The sequence below is a fragment of the Eleutherodactylus coqui genome, chromosome 8, assembly GCF_035609145.1.
Source record: "Eleutherodactylus coqui strain aEleCoq1 chromosome 8, aEleCoq1.hap1, whole genome shotgun sequence".
NCBI lineage: Eukaryota > Metazoa > Chordata > Amphibia > Anura > Eleutherodactylidae > Eleutherodactylus > Eleutherodactylus coqui.
The window spans coordinates 86941967-86965871 of NC_089844.1; the positions used below are offsets into that span (position 1 = coordinate 86941967).

General features: G+C 46.1%; 1 protein-coding gene across 4 annotated transcripts in view; it reads right to left on the bottom strand.

Moving 5' to 3' along the window:
- MARCHF7 (membrane associated ring-CH-type finger 7) overlaps positions 1–19410 on the bottom strand; it is a 34704-nt gene extending 15294 nt beyond the window's left edge. For 2 of the 4 annotated variants that reach the window (XM_066575964.1, XM_066575961.1), the window contains exons 1-4: positions 19293–19409; positions 8047–8213; positions 5241–5399; positions 1914–2094 (exon numbers count right to left, since the gene is read on the bottom strand). In XM_066575964.1, the coding sequence (XP_066432061.1) occupies positions 1914–2094; positions 5241–5399; positions 8047–8205 (499 nt within the window). In that variant the 5' untranslated portion in view covers positions 8206–8213; positions 19293–19409. Of the gene's footprint in view, positions 1–1913; positions 2095–5240; positions 5400–8046; positions 8214–14117; positions 14275–19292 lie in introns of those variants that run through there. The other 2 variants (XM_066575963.1, XM_066575962.1) reach the window with 2 other exon arrangements.
- Between the last annotated feature and the right edge of the window lie 4495 nt (positions 19411–23905).

Consider the following 23905-nt stretch of genomic DNA (forward strand, 5'->3'; position numbering starts at 1 on the left):
TAAACAGAAAATATACTAATATATTGATAATTGCCTCGCCATATGCAGACGAAGTGCTGCTGACATAATTGTCACCGGTAAGGTAGTCAGCACTCCTGCAGATAGTTTACACAGAAAGACTTGCCACTGGATTGTTTTTTTTTCTTGCGCAGCGCTTCTCCTATGGGAAGTGCTGAGCATTTACACGGAACAAGCCAACGAGGTTTAAGCCGACTGCAAAGTCAGCGTATACAACTGCAAACAATAAGCCATTTTTTCACACTGAATGATTATTGCTCAAATTTATTCTTTGAAGGAATTGAGTGATCATCGTTACGTGTAAATGGGCCTTTAGTCATACTGTGTACGCACAGACAGGATACTTGAATGAGTAGTAACTCCGTAATCCCTTTATTTCGGCTCAATGAAACAGACTAGCGAGCGGCTTCTTGCTCCATGTAAACAGGAGTCATTCAATCTTTGAACGACTGCTTGTCAATGTAAACGCAGGGAGCTAGAAGCGAGAAGGTGTCTGACACGCTCCACCTCCACTCACTGAGCGACTATAGGGCGCTTCTGTGCACAACAGTTGTCCCGCATAAAGGTATCTTTAGAAAGCAGTTTGCAGCATTTCCAAGGCTTTGTCGGGGCTGCTGAGACCTGAGGTTACTTTCCAGTCTAAAGCAAACTTTTTTTTTTATTTTTTTTTAAAGTCTACAATAGTGGACATTTATCAGTCTAAGGCCTTGTTCACACAGGCTACAAAATCTGTTTTGTAGCCTGAAGGAACCCATTGGAGACTATGGGCTTCACATACATGCGTTTCTGTAGTGCTACAAAATTGCACGATTTTGTAGCCTGTGTGAATAAGGCCTTAAAGGGGTTGTCCCGCGCCGAAACGGGTTTTTTTTTTTCTTCAACCCCCCCCCCCCCCCCCCCCCCCCCCCCCCGTTCGGCGCGAGACAACCCCGATGCAGGGACCTAAAGAAAGCTTACCGGAGCGCTTACCTGAATCCCCGCACTCCGGTGACTTCTATACTTACCGGTGAAGATGGCCGCCGGGATCCTCTTCCTCCGTGGACCGCAGCTCTTCTGTGCGGTCCATTGCCGATTCCTGATTGGCTGGAATCGGCACGTGACGGGGCGGAGCTACACGGAGCCGGCATCCTGCACGAGAGGCTCCATTGAAGAAAGCAGAAGACCCGGACTGCGCAAGCGCGGCTAATTTGGCCATCAGAGGCCGAAAATTAGTCCGAAACCATGGAGACGAGGACGCCAGCAACGGAGCAGGTAAGTATAAAACTTTTTATAACTTCTGTATGGCTCATAATTAATGCACAATGTATATTACAAAGTGCATTAATATGGCCATACAGAAGTGTATAGACCCACTTGCTGCCGCGGGACAACCCCTTTAATCTCACTTGTACTGGATTAAAACCCAACTGGTTTATGAAGAGGCACAACTTGAATTAGGCACATTTCCTTTCTCTGTGCGCCAGTCAGATCTATCCCAGCTATACACTGGAATAGATTAACCCTGTAACTATTGCTAGTCGTTAGCATATATGCTCAGCAGTACCACTGCAATGAAAACTGCGGTGCACGTGTAATAGACGCAGGCTTCATTGCAAGATATCATTCCTGGGATTGGTGGAAGCCCGAGGTTGTACCCCACCAATCAGCAAGTTATGCCCTATCCTGTGAATAGGGCAATCCCTTTAAAAAGGTGGCAAATCAGAGCTGCAGATTTAGTGCAGCATTTGACTCCAGTCCTCAGGTACCCCGAACAGGTCACGTTTCCAAGATTTCCCCAGTATTGCACAGGTGATTGTGCAATACTCAAATTGCCACAGGTGTTTATAGGACATCCTCAAATCCTAACCTGTTGGAGGACTGAAGTTAAGGCACACTGGTTTGGGTACATGCAATACCTGCATTGGAAGTGTGGCTTGAACTTGTGCTTCTTACACCAGGCAGAGGGGTACGGCCAGAATAAGACAGCTTTGGCCTCTTAGAATCCCAGTCTTGCTGCTGACTATGCAATCCTGAGTAAGTGCTTTGAGACCTTTCCACTGGATCACACCAAGAAGGCTGCGAGGAGGATGCTGTGGACTGAACAAGAAGTCGATTAAGTTACCAGTTACAGTAGGGATTATAAACTTCCAGTCAGACCTTACAGTGGATAGCAGATGTGTGTGGAATGGGATTAGTCTGGGCAGTTCTGCTGCAGATGATTGTGGCAGCCTGTATTATGACATCACGTGGAGTTAGAATACAGCGTCTAGACAGAGGAGACCTCTGTGGACCACACGCTGGGCAAAGGCAGAGACAGGAGCACTGCAGAGACCAAATATGTCTGGTGCCGATTGTGGTGACTAATTATCTTCTGACCCAAATATGAAGTAAATTAAATAAGCCAACTACAGTCCAACCTCACCTGCAAGTTAGTCATATGGTATTAACATTTGTAAGCAGAGACCAATAAATTGTTGGAATACTTTCTGTACATAAGTTGCACGCTGCAGTCTTATTCTGAAGCTCTGTCAGCGGGACACGAGTCAATGTAATAGTTTTAAACATTTATTGTAGAACAAAAAAAAAACAAAAAAAAAAAAAAACAAAACACACAAAACACTGTTAGAGAACTTGCCACCCATTAGGCCGGTCTCACACCAACGTATTTGAATTGCGGATTCCGCGATCGCCGTCTGCGTGTATGATATCCGTTAATACGCAGCATTAAAATGCATTGACTTGCTGCTTCGCTCACACTTGCAGGCGGCAATTGCAGATTTCACGAGTGGAAGTAAAATCGCAGCATGCTCTATTTTACCGCGAATGGACGCGGATTAGTACGCAAATTACTAGGACTCCAGGTAACATAGTATCAAAAAAAACCAAGAATTTGTGGTTAGACAATGCAGGACAGCGTCAGGGGAGCAACACACCATCCAGACTGCTGTCTGAAACCTCCGCTTATTCTTCTGGGCTCTTCCTCCACAAGAACAAGTGCATTTTAATTTTCTTTCTAAGTGGTTTATACTACCTTCAAAAAAAAGTATAAAACCAGCTGAGCCTAGAGAGCAGTATCCTGTTCTGAAGAACATAGCAGCACAAGGGAATGTTACCTGAGTGATAGAAGGCAGTTTCCAGGGGGTTGGACTACTATCCTTAAGTGTACATTAGTGCGGAAAACTGAACGCATATGCGACAATTCGCTTCCGCAATAATCCACAAGTCTTCAGCTGCAGATATCTGAACGTGGGATTCCAACCCGTTCGTGTGAGCCCATACTGAGGGTGCTTTCAGATGTGCAGAATACTTCAAGATGTAGTGAAACATGCAAACAAATTCCACACCAAGATCTGCATGTAGATGTGGAATTTTGAGCCATTTTCCTGCATATGTGCATCTTTCAGAAATATTTTGCTACTCTAAAAGCACCTTTTTTTGGTCCTCAGATCAAACTACATATGGAGGAGCAACAATCAAATTTAGCACAAATACGCCGTTTCCCTTAAAATAAGACCTATCCCAAAAATAAGCCCCAGCATGATTTTCAGGATGCTTGAACTATAAGCAATAAAAAAAAAAAAAAAAAAAAAAAAGTTATATTATGCCCAGGCAGCTATACATGTAAAAAAGTAAAATCTTTTGGAGCAAAAATTAATACAAGACTCTAATTTTCAGGGAAATTGGGTATATGAAAACCTCCCATTTACTGTAGCGCTAGGTTTTATTTATATAATGGGCTGGAACGCTTTAAGCCATTCAGAAGCTCAGAGGTTGAGATGCCAACATAGAAGGTAGCAGCATCATAGTAACCCCATAACAATGGTGCTTCATGGATGCACATACACGTCAGCTCTGCTACAATGCATCACAATATAATACGTGGATTAAAAGCCGTACAAATATGCTAACCCGCACTGTGGCAGCACCACAATGTTGTTACCCAAGCCAACATGATAAAGGGCCCTAGCCTGCTCTTCTACTTTGTGTTTTCACAACTTGCTGGAGAACCGAGGCTTAGTTCTCACAGGGCGGAATCTAGCAGTTTTGGCACAGTGAGAAATCGTGAGATTTCTGCTGGGAAAGCGCAGCTTCAAAACCCGCGGCAAAGTGCAGTGGGTTTTGAAACAGCTTGGCCACATGCTTTTCTGTTGTGGACGGTGCTTCCATAGAAAGCAGCATGGCCACAGCGGGAGGAATAAAGAAAAAAAAAAAAAGCCGAGGAATCTGCGCCACTTCTGCCAGCTTTGCCCTGGATTGGCTGTCCCATGTGGACGTCCACATGGCTGCTAATCCCAGGATTGGCAGCTGGACTTTCTGTAGCGAAATTCCAGATGGAATTTCAACGGCAAGTCTGCCCTGTGTGAACCCAGCCTAATAAGCACTTCAGCCCGACATGCTGGTATTGTGCCATTTTCCCTTTAATATTAACATTTTCTACGTTGCTTTAATTCTACGATAACCATGGTATTGTAGAAGAGCCTCAGCTCTACGTATGCCAAGTAAAGCAGTTGGACAAACTTGAACACTTAAGTTATTGCAGGAGTGCCCAGATCATTTTCACGTGGACTAGTCCCAGAAAGCCCCTCTAGAGGAACTGAACTATTGAGGACTTGTCCCCGAGGACAGGTCATCAATTAGTTGATTGCAAAAGTCTGTCGCTCAGGACTCTCGATAATCTGCCAATTGAAGAGGGCCAGTCAGGTGAGCACTGTTGTAGTCCATTCAAGGTATAGCAGCTCAATCCCATTTACTGGAATGGGACTGGGCTGCTGCTAGGCCGTCTGTTAGATGGCAAGTCAAACGTAGAGGCCGCAGCCCTCAAAACTGAACAATCTCTTCAAATCGCAGCTGCACCAACTTCTCCCCACCATCAGGATAGACACACAATCAGTCTTTATGCTGATGGGGAGAGCCTGGCACAGCCCACCCATTCTACTCCAAAGTTTTGAAAGCCAAGTTTACAGTTGAACATTTGACCCCTGTATGTTTTTACTGAAATGTTGCAGTGTTTCAGGGGTTAAACATACATGGGTTGAATGGGCATACCTGTCCCAGGTTTATGCTGCCTATGTTTTGGGCAGCATGAATAGGTCCCCTTTACAACTGACATCTTGACAAGGCCCCGATCTCAGAATGGAGAAAATACTGTCCATGCTGCATTTGTAAAGCACCTTTTTGCAGTCAACACATGGGATTGTTAGAAAGAGGGAAAAACAGAACAAAAACAAACTCAGGACACTTACAACTCTGTTCCTGTTTGCCAAGTAACTACCAGATATTGGGAGGTCATATGTTCCTGAGCAGCGCTGGTAAGTAGAAGAAGGAGTCTTCCAAGAATGCTCAAGGCCGTCCCTCTCTCTAAAAGTCCAGTCTCTGCTTGAAGTCCGCAATGGGCTGGCATCCTGGATAACAAGAGCTACAAGTCACATTTCATCTCAAGTGGAGACATTAACAGCTTTTTACACAAACTGTTAGAGAGGAAGGAATCAGAATGATTAAAGATAGTAAAATCTGGCAAGTTTTCTTCATTTGGAGGGCAAAAAAACCTTGATCTATAGAAGACTGTTCATAGTCCACCATGTCAGCTGTTTGCAGAACTAACACTGTCACATGATTGAGAAGCACAATATCTGCTCTTCTATCTACATGCAGACCTAGAAGTATAAGACGGTCACCACGTTTTTGGACCTCCAAGGGCAGCACAAGATAGTGACAGTCACACTGATTGCAACGATATGTCTGCTATGTGGATCTGGGCTGTAGTTTAAGAAACTCCCTTTTATCAATAGCAGCACATACATAAAGGACTACTAAATAATTGGATGGAGGCAGAAGATTAGCTCCTTCAAAAGCCAATCAGGTGACAGAACAATTCATAACCTAGTCTCAGAGAAACTATAGTGGTATCCAACTGACAATAGACAAGCAATAGTCACAATGTTTTACCTGTAACAGATTCAAATGAGGAATATGTACAGTTCGCCCTTCCCAGAAGAATGCTTTACGTATTGGGCAAGTTGGTACAGACCACTTAAAGGAGTTGTAGTCAAGTAGTACTTACCCATCCTGATCACTAGCAATCCAGCGCTGCAGCTCTGCTGTTCTCCCAGTCTAACAATAGAAGTCAGGTGACCACTGCCTGCCAATCAGAGGCCGCAGCGTCTGTTCGGAACTTGTGGCATCATGGTGCCTAGGATAGGAGTCCAGACGCAAAGAAGGTGGTGACACTGTGGCCTCTGACTGAAGGGCAGTGGTCACTTAACTTCCACTAGTAAAGACTGAGAAAAGCAGAGCTTCACTGCTGAATCGTCAGGGCCCAGGACCGGCAAGTACTGCTTGATTTGTTATTTTACCAAAGATCGGAACTTCTGCTTACCATTTAGGGCGGCTGCACACAAACAGATTTGCATTGCGGAATCTGCAGCGGTCGTTCTGCACAGTGGATCCGCAGCAAATACCATTCATAACATGCCATGGAAGGAGAGCTAAATACAGACCATTTTACTTCAGTCTAAATGCATGCTGGATCATTCCTTTTACACATGTATAAACACTGAATGACGATCAGTCGTGTGAACAGGCAATTCTTCATCTATGAATGACTGCCTGTTTACTGTGAATTGTAGCGGTAACAACTCCTGTCCCGCTCCGTCCCCCATTCACTGTGCGAGAATCGTTCCTTTCTCAAAGCACAGCAATGCTCATCGCTTGGATGGCCTGTTGGGCATCTGCGCCCAACAGGTCGTCCCAGGTAAGAGGGCCCTATGCTGCCAATAACACATTTGCTTTAAGAAGCTATTCCTATACACGACATTTTCATGAAATACAAGATATTTCCAGTGAAAATCATCAAAAGGAATAAAATGTGTTTGAAGCAGCCTTACCTTGACTGTCACCCAGAAGACATGACGGTGATCCAGATATTGAATTATATGACATGAATTGGTATCTTACAGTACAGCTCGATATTAAGTGTTCCACACTGATGGAGAAACCAATTCATCCTTTGGAGCCGTTGGAGGGCCATAAACTTAGGGCTGCGATACTGCAGTGGAAAGTCACAGTTCCAATCACCCAACCTGTTTTTCCAAGAACACAATAAGAAGCCAATCCTGTGTGTATTCTGGCTGTGAGGCATGACAAGTCAACATATGTTTTCAAGCCAAAAAAAGGGACCTTGAGTATCAGTTCAGATGCCAAAAAGACTTTTAAAAGCAATATATGCATTACATTTACAGAAAGCAGTGTGTTTAGAAGTGAGCAACGCAGGAGAAGAGACAACAGAAGAAAAAAAAAAAGAAAGGACTACTAGTATTTTTGATCATGTGTTAGGCCTTATGCTAATTTCACACAGCCAATGTGAAAAACTCACTCAGCTATGGTGCTGACCATGGATGTGAGGCGTTTGTTAAAACCACCTCGCATTCCTTCAGGGAAGTAGTGATTAGACGCAGCGGATAATCAAAGTGTTACCATTGTTTTCAATGGGACAACCTCGCATTGCACATCACACGCTGTTCAATGGTGTGCTGGCTCCATGGAAAACAAATTGGCAATGCAAGGCGTTGAGGGGGAAAAACACAATATTAGGTTTCCTACACTTACATTTAAAATGCTAATAAAAAAAAAATTTGTAACAAGATTCAACTGTTTCCTTCAGTTTTTCACAGTGGCCAATAAAAACAATAAAGGCAAATCTAGAGATTGCTGCATAGAGGGAAAAAAAACAAAAACAAAACAAGTGCAACTAGACTATTCGATAATTTGCCTCTTACTTTAAGCATCAAGTTGCAACATTTTGCAAAAAAGGTGCCAGTGAAAAACATGTTAAATCCCACCTTAGCCCGGCAACTGCAACAGGAGCAGCACCACAAATAGATGAGCAATGTAACACCCAGGCGTCCCGCAATGTCACGTCTAGGGTATCTCCACTGCAAGATCCTGGCGGATTTATAAGAGCAGCACAGAGCTACTGACGGCCAGACACCTGAAGACCCAGTTATAGATGTACACATGCTAACAGTAGGAGAGATATGCAAGTAAGCTTACCCGAAGGTCCGTGCCGTGTCTCAGGGAGCTGTCTCTCAAGTGATATGTTTCACTATGGCCACTTAATCTGCCAGTCCTCAGCATCCGAGCACTTATGGGAGAAGAGGGGGAAGGCTGAACAGTTATCCGCCGGGGCAATCTTGATGGCTTGGGTTCCATTTTTGTGCCTAAATAAAAAAAAAACAAAAAAAAAAAAACTAAACTAAAGATTACTATATATCCTTTGCTCTGTATCTGATCTGTTAAGCAAAGCAACCACAAAGGAACAGCAGCATCAGATATTGTTTGTTTCCTGCAGGTAGAACATAAATACACAACTTCCTTGGAGGAGGCGTCTCGACAGGCGAGGTAACGAGCGGCTGCTGCTGGCGTACAAGCACCTAGGAGCCGACAGAGGAATGACTTCAATACATGGACGATGCAAGCCCACCAGGTTTAATACGGCATATGAACAGTTGCTTGTGATATTTCACCAAGGCTACCACCAATGCCTGACGATTCAGAGACACCCCCATCCGCTCGGTCAATTTTTTACGATGAAACTAATCAGTACTGGAAAACCCATTGTGCTGAAATTTTCACACCCCCCCCCCTTCCCAAAAAAAAATTTCAAAAAAATACCACAACCCATGACAGAAACCAAATGGAACCCTTTATACATTATAGTCCATGCCTTGCATCTGGCTCCGCTAGTGTCGGGCGTTTGACAGACCTGGTATGCAGTAATTTTTGCTTTTGTTCTATGGCTGTATTAAATGAGTCTGAAGTCTTCTTCTCCATTAGTCTTAAATGAGAGTCTGACATCTTCCCCTCTTTTTTAGAATCTTACTGCCATTATTTCAGTGATAGCTCCGAAGGGATCCCAATGGCCAGACCACAGCTGGTATACACACCTCTGTTGAGGGACGACCCCTGTAACATACCACCAGTACCTGCAGTTGCTGTCCACTGCACTCCTCCGACCTGCTCAACATCCCAACACCAGTGGCCGTATCATCATAATGGGGAAGAGTCTGGAGACGCCAGTGAGAAAGCTATTCTGGTATATTAAAAAGTAACTCATCTCAAAACATCCGTACAGCAAAAAACAACTATACCTGAACTGCGCACTTCCCCCTGCGAGCTCTAAACTTAGACGTCGGCGATTTTATCTAGGACACTAGGAGCAAAACAGATAGTGAGAAGGCCGTGCCAGTGTCGGGTTGCTCTGTACAGAACACACAGCATCAGCCCTTGTCCATCCCGCTGACAGCCAGGTCAATAGCAGAAGGAAGTAGGATGTGTACTATGCAGCCTCAGCCATGTGAGCGGACACACCGGGGGACGAAGTTCAACCTCTGAGTCAATTTTTAATTTGTTTCCTGTTTCTTATGTAGCACCAACAGACTCTGTAGTGCAGCGTGCAGATTCAAGCGAGAAAGCGACAGACAATGAGCAAATGTCAGTGCGCTTGTGCAGCCCGTTTATACAGAAATCATTGGCTCGTGGAAGCGAGAAGTCGTTCAGTCGGTCACATTTGCTGTGTAAGTGACTGAGAACAACTGAATGATGGTTAGACAATTAGTTAACCAGCAAACAATGATTTTTATGCCTGCCTAAAATGGAAGAGCGAAAAGCGATCATTCAATCTTTGGCCATGTTTACACTCCATTATTGGTCATTTTGCTTGTTTGAACGGTAATCGTTCCTTCTAAGAGGGCCTTACTCAGGTTTGTCCTTGTTTCCAAATGGGACTTGATTTATTGTCCTTGTATACACACAGGGACCAGTTTCTTCTTAGGAAGCCAACCACTTAATGGCATCAGCACTTGGAGTAGCCATATTGTTTATTACAGAGCCATAAGGGCCATGTGTCACTGGACAGTACCTCCATGGGGTGCTGGGTTCAGTCCTAAGTGCAATGATTCTAGTAGAGAATACTTCTAATATAACATGATGGGTGCTTCATAAAAACCCAAGATAAGGATGGCGAGGAAGTCCCCAATTGTAGGAGGTAACCTATACACACACACACTAGTTTTTGCCCTTGCCCGTCATACCCATGACCCAGGAAATATTCCCACTGCTTGCCATATAATACATCTTACTAAATTCCCTTGGAAAAACAACAGATTTAATTAAAGGGGTTGTCCCGCGCCGAAACGTTTGGTTTTTTTTTTCCAATAGCCCGCCCGTTCGGCGCGAGACAAACCCGATGCAGGGGTTTCAAAAAAACAAAAAAAAAAAAACGCATAGTACTTACCCGAATCCCTGCGCTCCGGTGACTTCTTACTTACCTTGCGAAGATGGCCGCCGGGATCTTCACCCACGGTGGACCGCAGGTCTTCTGTGCGGTCCATTGCCGATTCCAGCCTCCTGATTGGCTGGAATCGGCACACGTGACGGGGCGGAGCTACGAGGAGCAGCTCTCCAGCACGAGCGGCCCCATTCATTAGGGAGAAGACCGGACTGCGCAAGCGCGTCTAATCGGGAGATTAGACGCTGCAATTAGACGGCACCATGGAGACGGGGACGCCAGCAACGGAACAGGTAAGTGAATAACTTCTGTTTGGCTCATATTTAATGCATGATGTATATTACAAAGTGCATTAATATGGCCATACAGAAGTGTATACCCCCACTTGCTTTCGCGGGACAACCCCTTTAAGGAAATGTTAAGTATTTTCTGGGACTTGCGGTCCTTTTAGACGAGTCAGCAAGTTTGACTGAGCGAGTGATGTCCTCATTAGCGCATTCGCTCACATGCGGCCCGTTCGCTCTCGTGCAGACAGGCAAATGCATCGTTGGCTCCTTCATAATAGGTCTTTCCTAGTCGCTGTATAAGTGAATGTGAAATACTAACCCATCGCCATTTAAACTGAACGCCAAGTCAAGGATGGCCTTTATGCCTGCAGAAAACGGACGGACAAAAGTGATTAATTCTAGTTTGTCGTATAGTTGTTGGCTTGCGTTTAGACAGAGCGACTTTTGCTCATTTGAACTTTTTTTTGAACGATAATGGTTCAGTCTAGGCACCTTTTTGAAACTAATGACTCCTCAGGATAAGTCATCAATATGTGATTAGTGGGGGACGCACCATTTGCAACCCTCACCAATATGAAGTGGCCACAGCGATGACTTTGCATACCGGGCACACCAATGTACATTTCATGGCAGCTGTGCCTGATATAGCAGCTCAATCACTTGACTGGGACTCAGCTGTCCTTAAATCATGTGACTGATGAACGTGACATCACGGGCCTGAGAAGAGGCAGCAGCGCTCACCCGAGCACCACAGCATCTTCAGTCAGCTGATCGCTGGGGGTCCAAGAAGTAGACCCCCAGCAATTGATAATGTGTCATTCTGTAAAATCTTTTAAAAATAGCGGTCTGCCAGTCATCTCCACCGTATATATGGCACTGCCCAAATCTGCACCACCTTTTATTCAAATGCTTTAGCGCAAACTACTGAAGAAATATATTTGGCTTGAAAAGGGAGAACAGAACAGTAAAAAGTGGTAGAAGCAAACTTAGACTTGTGCGGCCAGCCTGGAAATCTAGGCCATCATACTGCAGAACGATCAAGATTCACAGATATGTACATTGGCCAAGACGACCATATGGGACTATGCCCAGACGTTTACCATTAATGACCTTTTCCCATGGTAGGTCATCAATATTTAATTGGGGTTGGCTGTTCAGGATCCTAGTCGCATGCATCCACTGTCAGCGCAGAGGGCCAGATGTCATAAGTGTTCGAGGCCGGAAGTGTAATGGGCTTCACTCCACTCAAATAAATAGGAGTGATGGCTATTTTACTTCTAGCTCCTTGTTGCAGTCAGAGCAATAAGAGGCATCGCGCCATTGACAGACGATGCCCAGCCCTGCTGCACTGACAGTGGGCCGAGGGGTCAGCTGATCTTTGGGATTCCCAAGTGGTGGGTCCCTGCCGATAATCGATCCTTGGCACAAGTCAACAATAGTTTATCAGTAGTCAAAGTCCCAGAATATCCCCTTAGTGACTACAGGGGCACGTACAATTCATACCCCATGTGATAAAGGCTAGACAAGTCCCTTAGGGCTGGTAAAGGTCTGTACACTCTTCCCCCAACTATATGAAATAGTATAGCATGCTGCGCCATTTCATAGAGCGAGAAATCAAACTGGCCAGAGATGGTTTCTGCCAGCAAACACCAATTTTAGACTACTATATCTGACTGTTGGGACTACCAGAAAGTACTCTGAAGGGACAGGTTGAAGCGATAGCCATGTAACCATATTTCTCCCCAGACATAAGCGGCGCCAGACATCCGACAGCCACTGAGCTGATTGTCTGCATTCTGAGGACCCTTCTACATAACATGGCTAACCTGTGAATTGGCAGAATTAGCCATTTGCACAAGCATTAGGCATAAACATGCGCAGCGATCCATGTTTAATAAATTGTCAGATTATCACCGATTGGACCTAAAAGTCATTGTTAGCTGCAAATCCTTTCATGCAATCAGAAGTAGAAGGCGGCTTCTGGAGCGCGGTGTCAAAAGAGGATCTTTATTACATAGAAGCAAATCCTTTCGTGTAAACCGGCATCAATCATTTGCCGACTAGAAAGCAGTGGCAGACGGGATGACTACAAGTGCAGTCATGTTCCAACGAATGATTGAAAACTACCCAGTTATTGGTTAGTATAAACGAAGGCCAAGTGAACGATATACGATCGCTACATCGCCGCTGGCTGTATGCTTGTTGCAGTTTATCTTGCTGAACAGAAGGACCGTAAAGGCCCTTTTACATGGCAAGAAATCAGAACCAGCATACAACCATCGGTGATGTAGGATTGTATGTAGCTTGCTGGGTATGCATTACACTGAACTAGGTAGCTTCAATTATCCATTAGAACATAACCAGGTCTAAACCACTTTTTTAGGCTGGCTGCACACTGGCAGATTTGCATTGCAGAATTGGGAGTCAGAAACCCGCCTCCGGATTCCACAGCAAATACCGCCCATAGCATGCTATGGCAAAATGTGATTTCCTCTACAAGAGCGGAAATAGATTGTGGTTTTCTGCTCGCAGAGAAGAAGTCGGAACATGCTGTGATTCTGTGCGGATTCTGCACAGACGGTTTCCATTGAAGTCCATGAAAGCAGTCACCCTCGGTGGAAAAGTCGCAGGATCCGCGTCATTGCCTAGCGATGGCGCGGCATGATCTGTGCTGCGCATGTGTGCCTGCCAGTGCATCCATAGCACTGATTAAAAGACTGCATACAGGTACAGAGAGGTTACCAGCTGGGCGCCGGGTCAGACTCCGCTGCGGGATCCTGCATTCAGAATCCGACCCGTTTGTGCAGCCGGCCTTAGTCGTATGATTTGCTCACTCCTCTTCATATCAAGTGATGCAGCGGCAGACAAACAATTCCGGTCTGTGAGAAAGATCTGATCAACGATAATCTAGCACCGATTTGATGAACGCATTTACACCTAATCATTATGCAAATTACTTGATCCAAGGATTACTTGTATGATAATTGTACCATGTAAATGGACTGCTCATCAACAGAGTGTTAGAGAACCAGTTCCCACCCCCAAAATGGACAGCTGTATTAGGGCTTCATTGTAGGACACCTTTGGATATTAACGACAGGGGTGGGAGGGTTTGAAGTGGTACCAAAACAAAGTTGATCAATGCATTAATTGCCCACTCGTGATAGATGATATGAAGCTGTAAAAATTACAGCAAGCAACAAATGTGAATCCTGCAGTGTTTCACAAAGCATTGCTGAACAGAGGCCAGGCCATATATGAACTTCACACTTGCATCACACAAGCACTTCTGTAAAAGCAAGCCGCAGAAGCATTCCTCATGCCGAGCCCCAGTGCTGCATTTCCTGTTGAGGCAGTAATATGATGAACACCGTCTAAGAAATGTTTATAAATAAACAAAAGGAGGTCACAAAGTAACAAAAGTCACTTTCTGATATTCTAAACACAAGACGGCTACATTGTTACAATTGCAGTTCACTCTTGGCACCCAAACTAGACTTCTAATGCTCTAAGCCCCCCTACAGAGCCTGCAAAGTTGAGGAAATTACCAGTATGAAGTCTGAGCAGATGTCTTCCTGAGCGTCTTGTTGGAGCAGGGCGACAGGATTGTCAGGAATGGGGCGGCGAGTTAAATATAAAACAGCTTCCCGGTATGAGCAGGCGCAGGGCTTCCTGTACTCCGGGTAGGGACAGGCGCTCTCTGGACATCTGATCTCTTGCACCAACAGGAGAACAAACAGCTCATTCTCCTCCCTCCTTACACAGCATTACTGCCATACAAACCTATAGCCACCCCCAAGAGGCGAACGCTTCCGTCTTCTAGGATCCAAGGGATTTCACTAGTTCCAATCTACAGTTAAAGGAGTATTCCCATATGAGACATTTATGGCATCCTCCGGATAGGTCATCCATATCAGAGTGGTGGTGGTCTGCCACTTGAGACCCTCCCTGATCAGCTGTATGAAAAGGCTGCAAAGATTGTGTTAGCACAGCAACCTGTGCTCAGAAGTGTGATGTCACGGTCAGCTCCCATTCACGTGAATGAGAACAGGCGAAGACGCTATATAATGTACAGCGCTGTGCTTGGTACGCAGCCACGTGGCTAGCGGCGCAGCCAAAGCAAGCAGTGAGGGTCCCAAGTGGCTGGACTCCACCAATCTAAGAGTGCTGAACTATTCTGAGGATAGGTCATCAATATTAGAGTCTCCAAACCCCTTTAGCGTAATTCGCTCATCAAAAATGGTGCAGATTTTGCCAGCAATAAACAGACTTCAATCCCTAAACTGAGAAAAAAAAAAAGTGTAAAATCTGATGCGGAACAGCAGTGAAACCACATCAAAATCCACAGTAAATAGCGCATCAAAAACACTACGCATACATAAACCCGTAGGGAAAGTTTACTAGAAGTGTACAGACACAACTACAGTAAATACTAAGGCAGCCAACAACGGTAAAGTGTGACCAAATGGCAGAACATGAAGAAATAAGTGCCAAACATGTGAAAGTCCAATAAAGGCAACATTTGTGTCACTACAGCGAAGCTTCCAGTAAGTATCAAGTTAGAAATACACAATATGGGTTTGGTAGCCAAGAGAAGACAGACTAAGGGAGGATCAGCAGGGGGAGGCCAAACATTTGTTATCAATAACAGGCTACATCTCAACACCATAAGGAACAGATGGGACATATGGAGGAGGTCACAGATGAGCCGCAAAGGTTACAAAGTAGGATTGATCGAGAATCCAGCATGTGTTCCAGAGGGACCAAGTGTTCTCAAAGATCCACTTTATCTTGTGCAAATGCTGGGAAATATTCCATATCTAGTGTCCAACTCTGGAGTAAAGGTCCACGGCAGGGGTGCGGTGCAGACCCAACTCTGAGCAAGGAGAATGTGTGGAAGCAGCCTTCAGTCTGATAAGGCAGCGTTAGGAATATTACGGGATTTTTATTTTCAGAACAGGAGTACATCTATTAACACAACAAAACCAGCAGCACCCCGCCCCCCCCCATCCTCGGCCCCATGGACCTCCCAGTTTTTGTTTTGGATTGGCTACCACTTGACAGCTGCAGCCAGAGGCCACAGTGCCCAGGTGTCATTCTAATATATCCGCTGGCATGCTACAAGAGGATGCCGAGAAAGCTATACCTCTGCACTATAACTCCAAATGGCGGCAGCAAAGTGGTGGCCATTGCAAAACACGGCAGAAGGAGTTCGAACACAGCTGGATATTTAGGGTTAAGGATCGTCTAATTTGTTATTTTAACACCAGTCAAAAGAAAATAAAAGTTTTTTTTTTTATGATTGTGCTTTTCCTTTCCACCAACACCACTGCTTTTCTAATACATGGGTGCAGCTTGGCTGAAGGAAATGGGCCATGCACAAAACAACAAGTTTATTATAACTTTGCTAGAAACCAGCAAAACATAGCACATATCTGTACCAGCTCATGGCTGCTGCAGGCGTCCTGGGCCAAGGGCTGGTCAGACATGTGCAGCTCGGAATTGGTCTCACTTTACTCCAGAGGACATTGTATGGAGGCCTGTGTATGAAATGCTGGTCTTAGCAAATGGGCCCCATTGAGTCCCAACACGTGTCATAAAACAGTTTTGACTTTAAACAAGTTAAATAAGCAAGAAAGTCAGAAAAAAAAGGAACAAGTTCCTCCAGAGAGCAGGATATAGTCTGTGGTGTATGGTGCCAAAACTTTTTATATTAGAGGCCAAGTGTCCAAGAAAGTAGGACTACGCAAAAACTCCAAACGATGCATATTAGATTGTCTGGGAAGGGATTAAAAGAAGTTTTCCCCACAATGGACATCAACTATCTGCAGGAAAGGACATGCCAGATCACTGGAAAGGGCTCCTCAAGGCCCCTCGCCCCACTTCACGTTACTGAATGGAACAGCGGAGAACAAGCTCAAAAATTTATGGGGCTGCTAAACAGCTGGGTGCTGCATTATTTTACCATCAATGTTAACCAAATTCTCTGTACTGTTTCAGTACATCCCCCAAAACAGCAGCAGGGGATCACCTCCATATTCATAGTAGGGATGGTGGTACTTCATAGTCCTCTGATACTTCTATGGTCACGAATAGAACCTTCAGTGTTGGTCTCATTACAATTCTTCATTGCAGAAGCGTTTAGTAGGTTGTAAGCGACCGTTTTGTGGTATTGGCCTTTTTCTGGCAATCCTACCATGCAGGCCATTTATTTCCAGAATCTTCTTACTGTGCGCACCGACACGACGCCACTTGGTCCCACAGCAGCTTGGCTTCCAGCAAAAGTGGTTTGTGGGTTCTTTACCTACCAACAAATGATCCGTGCAATTGTGTGAAATCTGGCTTGGTCTAAGCAGCAGCCATGGCTTGGTCTTTACACAACCTGTCATTTTATACTTCTTGATCAAAGTTTGACAGATTATTTTATATTCTTTTCGCAAACTACTTTTGTTCACAGGTCTGACAGTTTTTCCTTCCTTCATACTTCAGTAACAAGGTCAGCGCCAGCAGGATGAAATGCACAAGGGTTTCTCCAGATAAACTCATTGACTATTAATACACAAGACACTAATGGCTTCTTTACACACAAACTAAACGCCTTAGCTGGTCTCTCACAACCAGATTTGGATTGCAGAATCCGCGGTAGTCACCTGCACGGATGATCCGTGGTATTCCCCATCCATTAAGAATAGAGTATTGGCCTGTCCGCCTTCATAATTTGCGCTCGTGGAATTAAAATCGCAGCATGCTCTCTTGTGCAGATTCCGCACGGACGGCTTCCACTGAGCTTCTATACCTTTTATGCCATACAAGATAGAGTCAGCTTTTAAGACGCAGCCAGTTAACTTACCAAGCAGAATCCTTTTCTTTAACATGCAAGAAAATGAACTACTACCACACCATGACTATTCAGCGGCAGACATCGGGAAGTCCGCCCTACACTGAAGAGCGTGTGAATGTGCTGCCACTTCACCCAAATAAGGCCACGGTGTTGATGCAAAGAATTGTGCCATGCGTGCCCTAACCTGTGTTCATCAGGGATAACCTGAACCCCAGAGGCCCACAATTGGCCCATGAAGCCAATAGGTAGGAGTCCTCAAAGTGGAATCTGCCCCCATTAGACACTTAGTGCATACCTATTAATAGGCTATGAATGTCTCAGGAGGAAATTACCCTTAAAAAGAGATTATCCAGTTACCTATTGGTAGTCTATCCTCAAATTAAAGTAAAGTGGTGTTGGTTGGTCACCCAGGATGGCAGCCATTTAGCTCTTATCTAGGCTGGTGTGTCCATGCACCGATTCCTGCAGGAAGCAGACAGCGCCGTTCCCACTGCAGTGGCCAGGTTTGGCAATGCAGGTGAAGTTCTTAGACAGAACTTGCAATACCAAGCCAGGCGACTTCAATGGGAACAGCACCACATGTACAGGCACCTTTAAGGTTAGGTGATCATTTGATCAGGGTGATCCATCCGATTCCAGCTATATGAATTACTGACAGATACACAATTTTGTGAAGTACTATCTGACAAAACATCCTGTGCTTCGTTTCCCAAAAACAGTACATAATACAAATGTATATAAACGTACGAGCAAACCTATAGGAGACGGCCATGAGAGAAAACCCCACAGATCACCAAGCCCTATTCCTGGTGCAATCTGACAATCAGTCTTTACAGTCAATTTACAGAGGATTCTGTACAGGCGGCCCTGGTGGACTATCGCCCTGCTGTCCCCCCCCATACACAGGCGGCCCGCCACCCCCTTACACAGGTGGCCCCGGGGGACCACCAGTGTTTCCCACTTCCACATGCCGCCCCGGTGAACTGCCGCCCCCCTCCCACAGGCGGCCCGCCACCCTGGTTCCCTCCCATCTTACACAGGCAGCCTCAGTGGACCGCCACTGTCCCCCTCTCCCACATGTAGCCCCGGTGGACTGACGTCCTTCCCCCTTACACAGGCGGACCGCCACCCTGGTTCCCTCCCCCCTTACACAGGCATCCCCAGTGGACCGCCACTGTCCCCCCTCCCACATGTAGCCCCGGTGGACTGCCGTCCTTCCCCCTTACACAGGCGGACCGCCACCCTGGTTCCCTCCCCCTTACACAGGCATCCCCAGTGGACCCCCACCCCTCCCTCCAAGCGATTCGGTGGACCACCACCCTGCTTTCCCAAATACAGACTACAATCAAGCTACTTAAGAGACCTTTGTTTGTAGAACAGCTGGATGACAACCAGCCACCAAGAGTGAAGTGATTATACAGCACAGGAATTTACACAACTTTTCTACAGCCCTGAACAGAAAACACAATCTATATCAACACTGCTATATAGAACCCCAGGAAAGCTGTGTGACAACCCCACAGGGCTGTGCAGAGAGTCTGACTGCCACCCAGCTTTCCCATGTCAGAACAGGAGGATTTATATTTATGTATGGTTTCAATATCAGAAGAAACTGCTTCCCAAACATTTGCACTAGACACAACACCCCCATCAAAAGGGAATGGAACAGTCCACTCCACAGCAGCAGCCCCAGCTGGGTTTGACCAAATAGAGAGGAAAGGGGGTTACTTAAGGCCGTCACCATGAGGTAAATATCAGCTCTAGGGAAGACACAGTACATGCACAACCATGAACCTGCCAGGATTCCCGCCAGGAACTGACAACTGCCCACCAGCCGACCCTCCCCACTGCATACATACACCGACCGACACATCTCACCCACCTCGGCCCGTCCTGAAGAAAAAAAATAAAATGGCGTCTTCGTTTTATTGTGTACGGGCCCCGACACGCCAGTCAGCTGACTCTTCAATTTTTCACCGCCTTCTCCTTCATTGCTACACGTCCTGACGTCCTCCAAGATCCGGGTACCGAAGCCCTGCTCCGCCATGATTGTTACTGGCTACTGCCCGGAAGTGAGGAGTGAGGTAACATATTAGCCATGTCTGTGAAATGGAAATGTAATGCCAGGTCTCCTCTTCACATGTGTAGCTTCTCCAGTCAGGGATAAAGATAACCATAGCTTCAATGACTCTGACAAGGTACTGTTTCTTTGAGATAAGCGGTGCCATTGGTGTCTGGCCGCTGCTCATCTCCTCTATTTTTTTTTTTTTTTTATATATATATATAACAACCTTTTTGGCTAATCAGGGTGCAGCCATTGTGAACACCCAGTGCAGTCCCAACATCACAGCTGACGAAAACTGTCATTTGTACGCTCCACCAAACCACTGCTGACTAAAAACTGGCAATAACCATGCAGCGAATCTGGCCTAAAACAGGTTTTATCTCAAGGTTTCCGCCTCTAAGGCCGCCTTCACACGCACAAACATGAACCACGTTCTTTTGAATGGGGTCCTGCCCAGCAATGCGATGCAGGATACAAATCGAGGAGTGTTTTAACTTTCTGTGTGTTTTGCATCGCAGCACCTATTGTTATTAATGGGGCCGGCGGCAGCAGCGCGCCACGTGCTGGGTGCACACGATGCGAGGTCTCCCATTGAAAACAATGGGAGACATTCCGTGATCCTCCGTTGCTGCAGAGCATCGCTTCTTCCCTGAAGGGAGGCTGTTTAAACATGAAAATGCCTCGCATCCACAGAGACTTTACAGCGATATGGGGCCATGATATCACGCTCACAGGTGTGAAGTCAGCCTAAGGCCCCCTGTCCACGGCAGTGATTTCGCCGGCTGCGAATTGCCCCGATTCTCCGCGGTCAGCCTATCTTTCAGATAGGCTGACCGCCGAGAACCGTCTACCGGCTCCTGCTCCCGGGCGCCGGCTCCCGCAGCGGAGATACCGCAACACCCGTGGGCAGGGGGCCTTATATACACTCATTGTGAAAATACAGCCCCTTCCCTAGGAGAGGGCAGAGGGGAACAACACTGTCTGTGTGATTGTAACATGGATATCAGTAAGTGGTTACAATGTCAGAGCAGAAGGAGACTTTATTGTGGAGAACTGAACACTTCATATGATATGGGCAGGCATGGAGGCTTTAATACCCTGTTGTACTGCATCTAGCTTGGATACAAGATGTGATACGGAGGGGCGTGGAGGCTCTAGTACCCTGTTGTACCGCCTCTAGCTTGGATACAAGATGTGATACGGACGGGCATAGAGACTATAGTACCCTGTTGTACTGCCTCTAGCTTGGATACAAGATGTGATACGGGCAGGCATGGAGCTGTAGTACCCTCTTGTACCGCCTCTAGCTTGGATACAAGATGTGATACGAGCGGGCATGGAGGCTCTAGTACCCTGTTGTACCACCTCTAGCTTGGATACAAGATGTGATACGAGGGGCATGGAAACCCTAGTACCCTGTTGTACTGCCTCTAGCTTGGATACAAGATGTGATATGGGGGGCAAGGAGGCTCTAGTACCCTGTTGTACCATTTCTAGCTTGTATACAAGATGTGATATGGGGGGCAAGGAGGCTCTAGTACCCTGTTGTACCATTTCTAGCTTGGATACAAGATGTGATACGGGGAGGCATGGAGCTCTAGTACCCTCTTGTACTGCCTCTAGCTTGGATACAAGCTGTGATACGGGCAGGCATGGAGCTCTAGTACCCTCTTGTACTGCCTCTAGCTTGAATACAAGATGTGATACGAGCGGGCATGGAGGCTTTAGTACCCTGTTGTACCCCCTCTAGCTGGGATACGAGATGTGATATGGGCAGGTTTGGAGGCTTTAGTACCCTGTTGTACTACCTCTAGCTTAGATACAAGATGTGATACGGGCAGGCATGGAGGCTCTAGTACCCTGTTGTACTGCCTCTAGCTTTGATACAAGATGTGATACAGATGGGCATGGAGGCTCTAGTACCCTATTGTACAACCTCCAGCTTGGATACCAGATGTGATACTGGGGGAATGAAGGTTCTAGTACCCTGTTGTACTCCTCTATCTTGTATATAAGATGTGACACGGGCGGGAATGGAGGCTCTAGTATCCTGTTGTACTGCATCTAGCTTGGATACAAGATGTGATACGGAGGGGCATGGAGGCTCTAGTACCCTGTTGTACCGCCCCTAGCTTAGATACAAATGTGATACGAGCGGGCATTGAGGTTCTAGTACCCTGTGGTACCAACTCTATCTTGGATGCAAGATGGGATACAGGCATCATGGAGGCTCTAGCACCCTGTTGTACTCCCTCCAGCTTGGATACCAGATGTAATACTGGGGGGAATGGAGGCTCTAGTACCTTGTTGTACTGTCTCTATCTTGAATACAAGATGTGAGTCCAAGTAGAAATTGCACCAGCAGCACAAGCAAAATATGACCCTATTCCGGGGAGTCTGCCCAGCCACTCCAGAAGATGAACTCCAGTCCTCCAGTCTCTAAGGAATTCCAAAATAAGCATGAATGGCAGCAGATCCGCTTTGGTGCATGAAAATAATGTTTTATTCCATCTTTTACAAACATAGTAGGCATGCTTGATAAAGACCAGTATATGGTCGAAACGTCGCTGCCTACTATGTTTTAAAAGATGGAATAAAACATTATTTTTATGCACCGAAGCTGATCTGCTGCCATTCATGCTTATTTTGGATACAAGATGTGATACAGGCGGGCATGGAGGCTCTAGTACCCTGTTGGGCCATCTCTAACGTGGATACAAGATGTGGTATGGCTGGGCATGGTGGCTCTAGTACCCTGTTGGGCCATCTCTAACGTGGATACAAGATGTGGTATGGCTGGGCATGGTGGCTCTAGTACTCTGTTGTACCACCACTGTCTTGGATACAAGATGCGAAATGGGTGGCCATTGAGGCTCTAGTACCCTGTTGTACCACCTCTAGCTTAAATACAAGTTGTGATACCGGTGTGCGTCGAGGCTCTAGTACTCTGTTGTACCACCACCACCTTTGATACAAGATGTGAAACTGAAACCAATCACAGAAGACAGCCATTACTTACTGACTGAGGAGTGCATATAGATGCATCCTCTCACCATGCAGGTAGCTGACTACCAAATGGGGGCGCGAATTACATCTGTGCAGGACACCGATGAGATAGCCAATGACACAGCCTCTTAATATAGAGGGGGTAGCTGCTTGGTGTATACTCCCACACAGAGTGGATACAAAGTGCCAGACCTTCTGATACATGTAGTTCACCATGCAGACCAGCAACCTATTATGGTAATTGCTTCATAATTATTCGGCGGGTTGCCCTGCACTTCCATCAGTGAACCACATTGGTACTGCCACCCTGGGCTCCCCCTGGAGTCTTAAAGCCACACTGCATGTGAATGATAGATAATAAATGCAAGGCATTGGTTGGATGTTGGCCAAGATACATGAGCCCACTAACTAGAGGTGTAACTTGAAGCTCCTAGGCCCCAATGCAAAACCTGTAACAGGGCCCCCAACTATAATGCTTTATTCAAAGTGCCGGGCTCCATATATGGAGAAGAGAGGTCTTATGGGCCCCCTAAGGCCTCATGTCCACGGGGAAAATAATAATTAAAATCCGCAGCGGATCACCCGCGCGCGGATCCGCGCCCCATAGGAATGCATTGACCACCCGCGGGTAGCTAAATACCCGCGGATGGTCAATAAATGTGAATTAGAAAAATCATGGAGCATGAAAAAAAATGGACATGCTCCATTTAGGTGCGGATCACGCTCCGGATGGCCCCATTGATCTCTATGGGGTGCGGGAAATCCGCTGCGGGTGTTAAATGCCATTTATTTGGGCGCGTGAAATCTGCATGCGGATTACAAGTTTGGCTTCTTTTTCAGTGGCCTTGCATTTTTTTTCACGCGCAGATGCAAAAATGCCATCCGCGTGCATACACGCGTGAAAAAAAACGCATCCGCGTGTCATCCGCATGCAATAAAATACTATTTTAAGCTCATCCGCACTGCATCCGCGGCCCAAATCCGCGTTACAAATCCGGAGCAGATTTGATTTTCCCCGTGGACATGAGGCCTAAGGCTCCTGGGCCCGGGTGCAACCGCATCCCCTGCATCCTCTATAGTTACACCCTTGCCACTAACCACTTCACTGTTCCTTGCATTGTAGTGGGTCCCTACACTAATATAAATGCATCACAGAAGGGGAAATATAAAAAAAATTAAAACAATCACAGAAGATGGCCATTGAAACTGGGGACATTGAGGCTCTAGTACTCTGCCTATAGCTTGGAAACAAGATATGATGCTAGAGCCTTCATGTCCCCCCAGTACCCTGTTGTATCACCTTTTGCTTACATACAAGATGTGATACAGATAGTCATAGAAGCTGTAGTACCCCCTTTAACTTGGATACAAAATGTGATACAGGCGGATATGGAGGCTCTAGTACCCTGTTGTACCACCTCTAA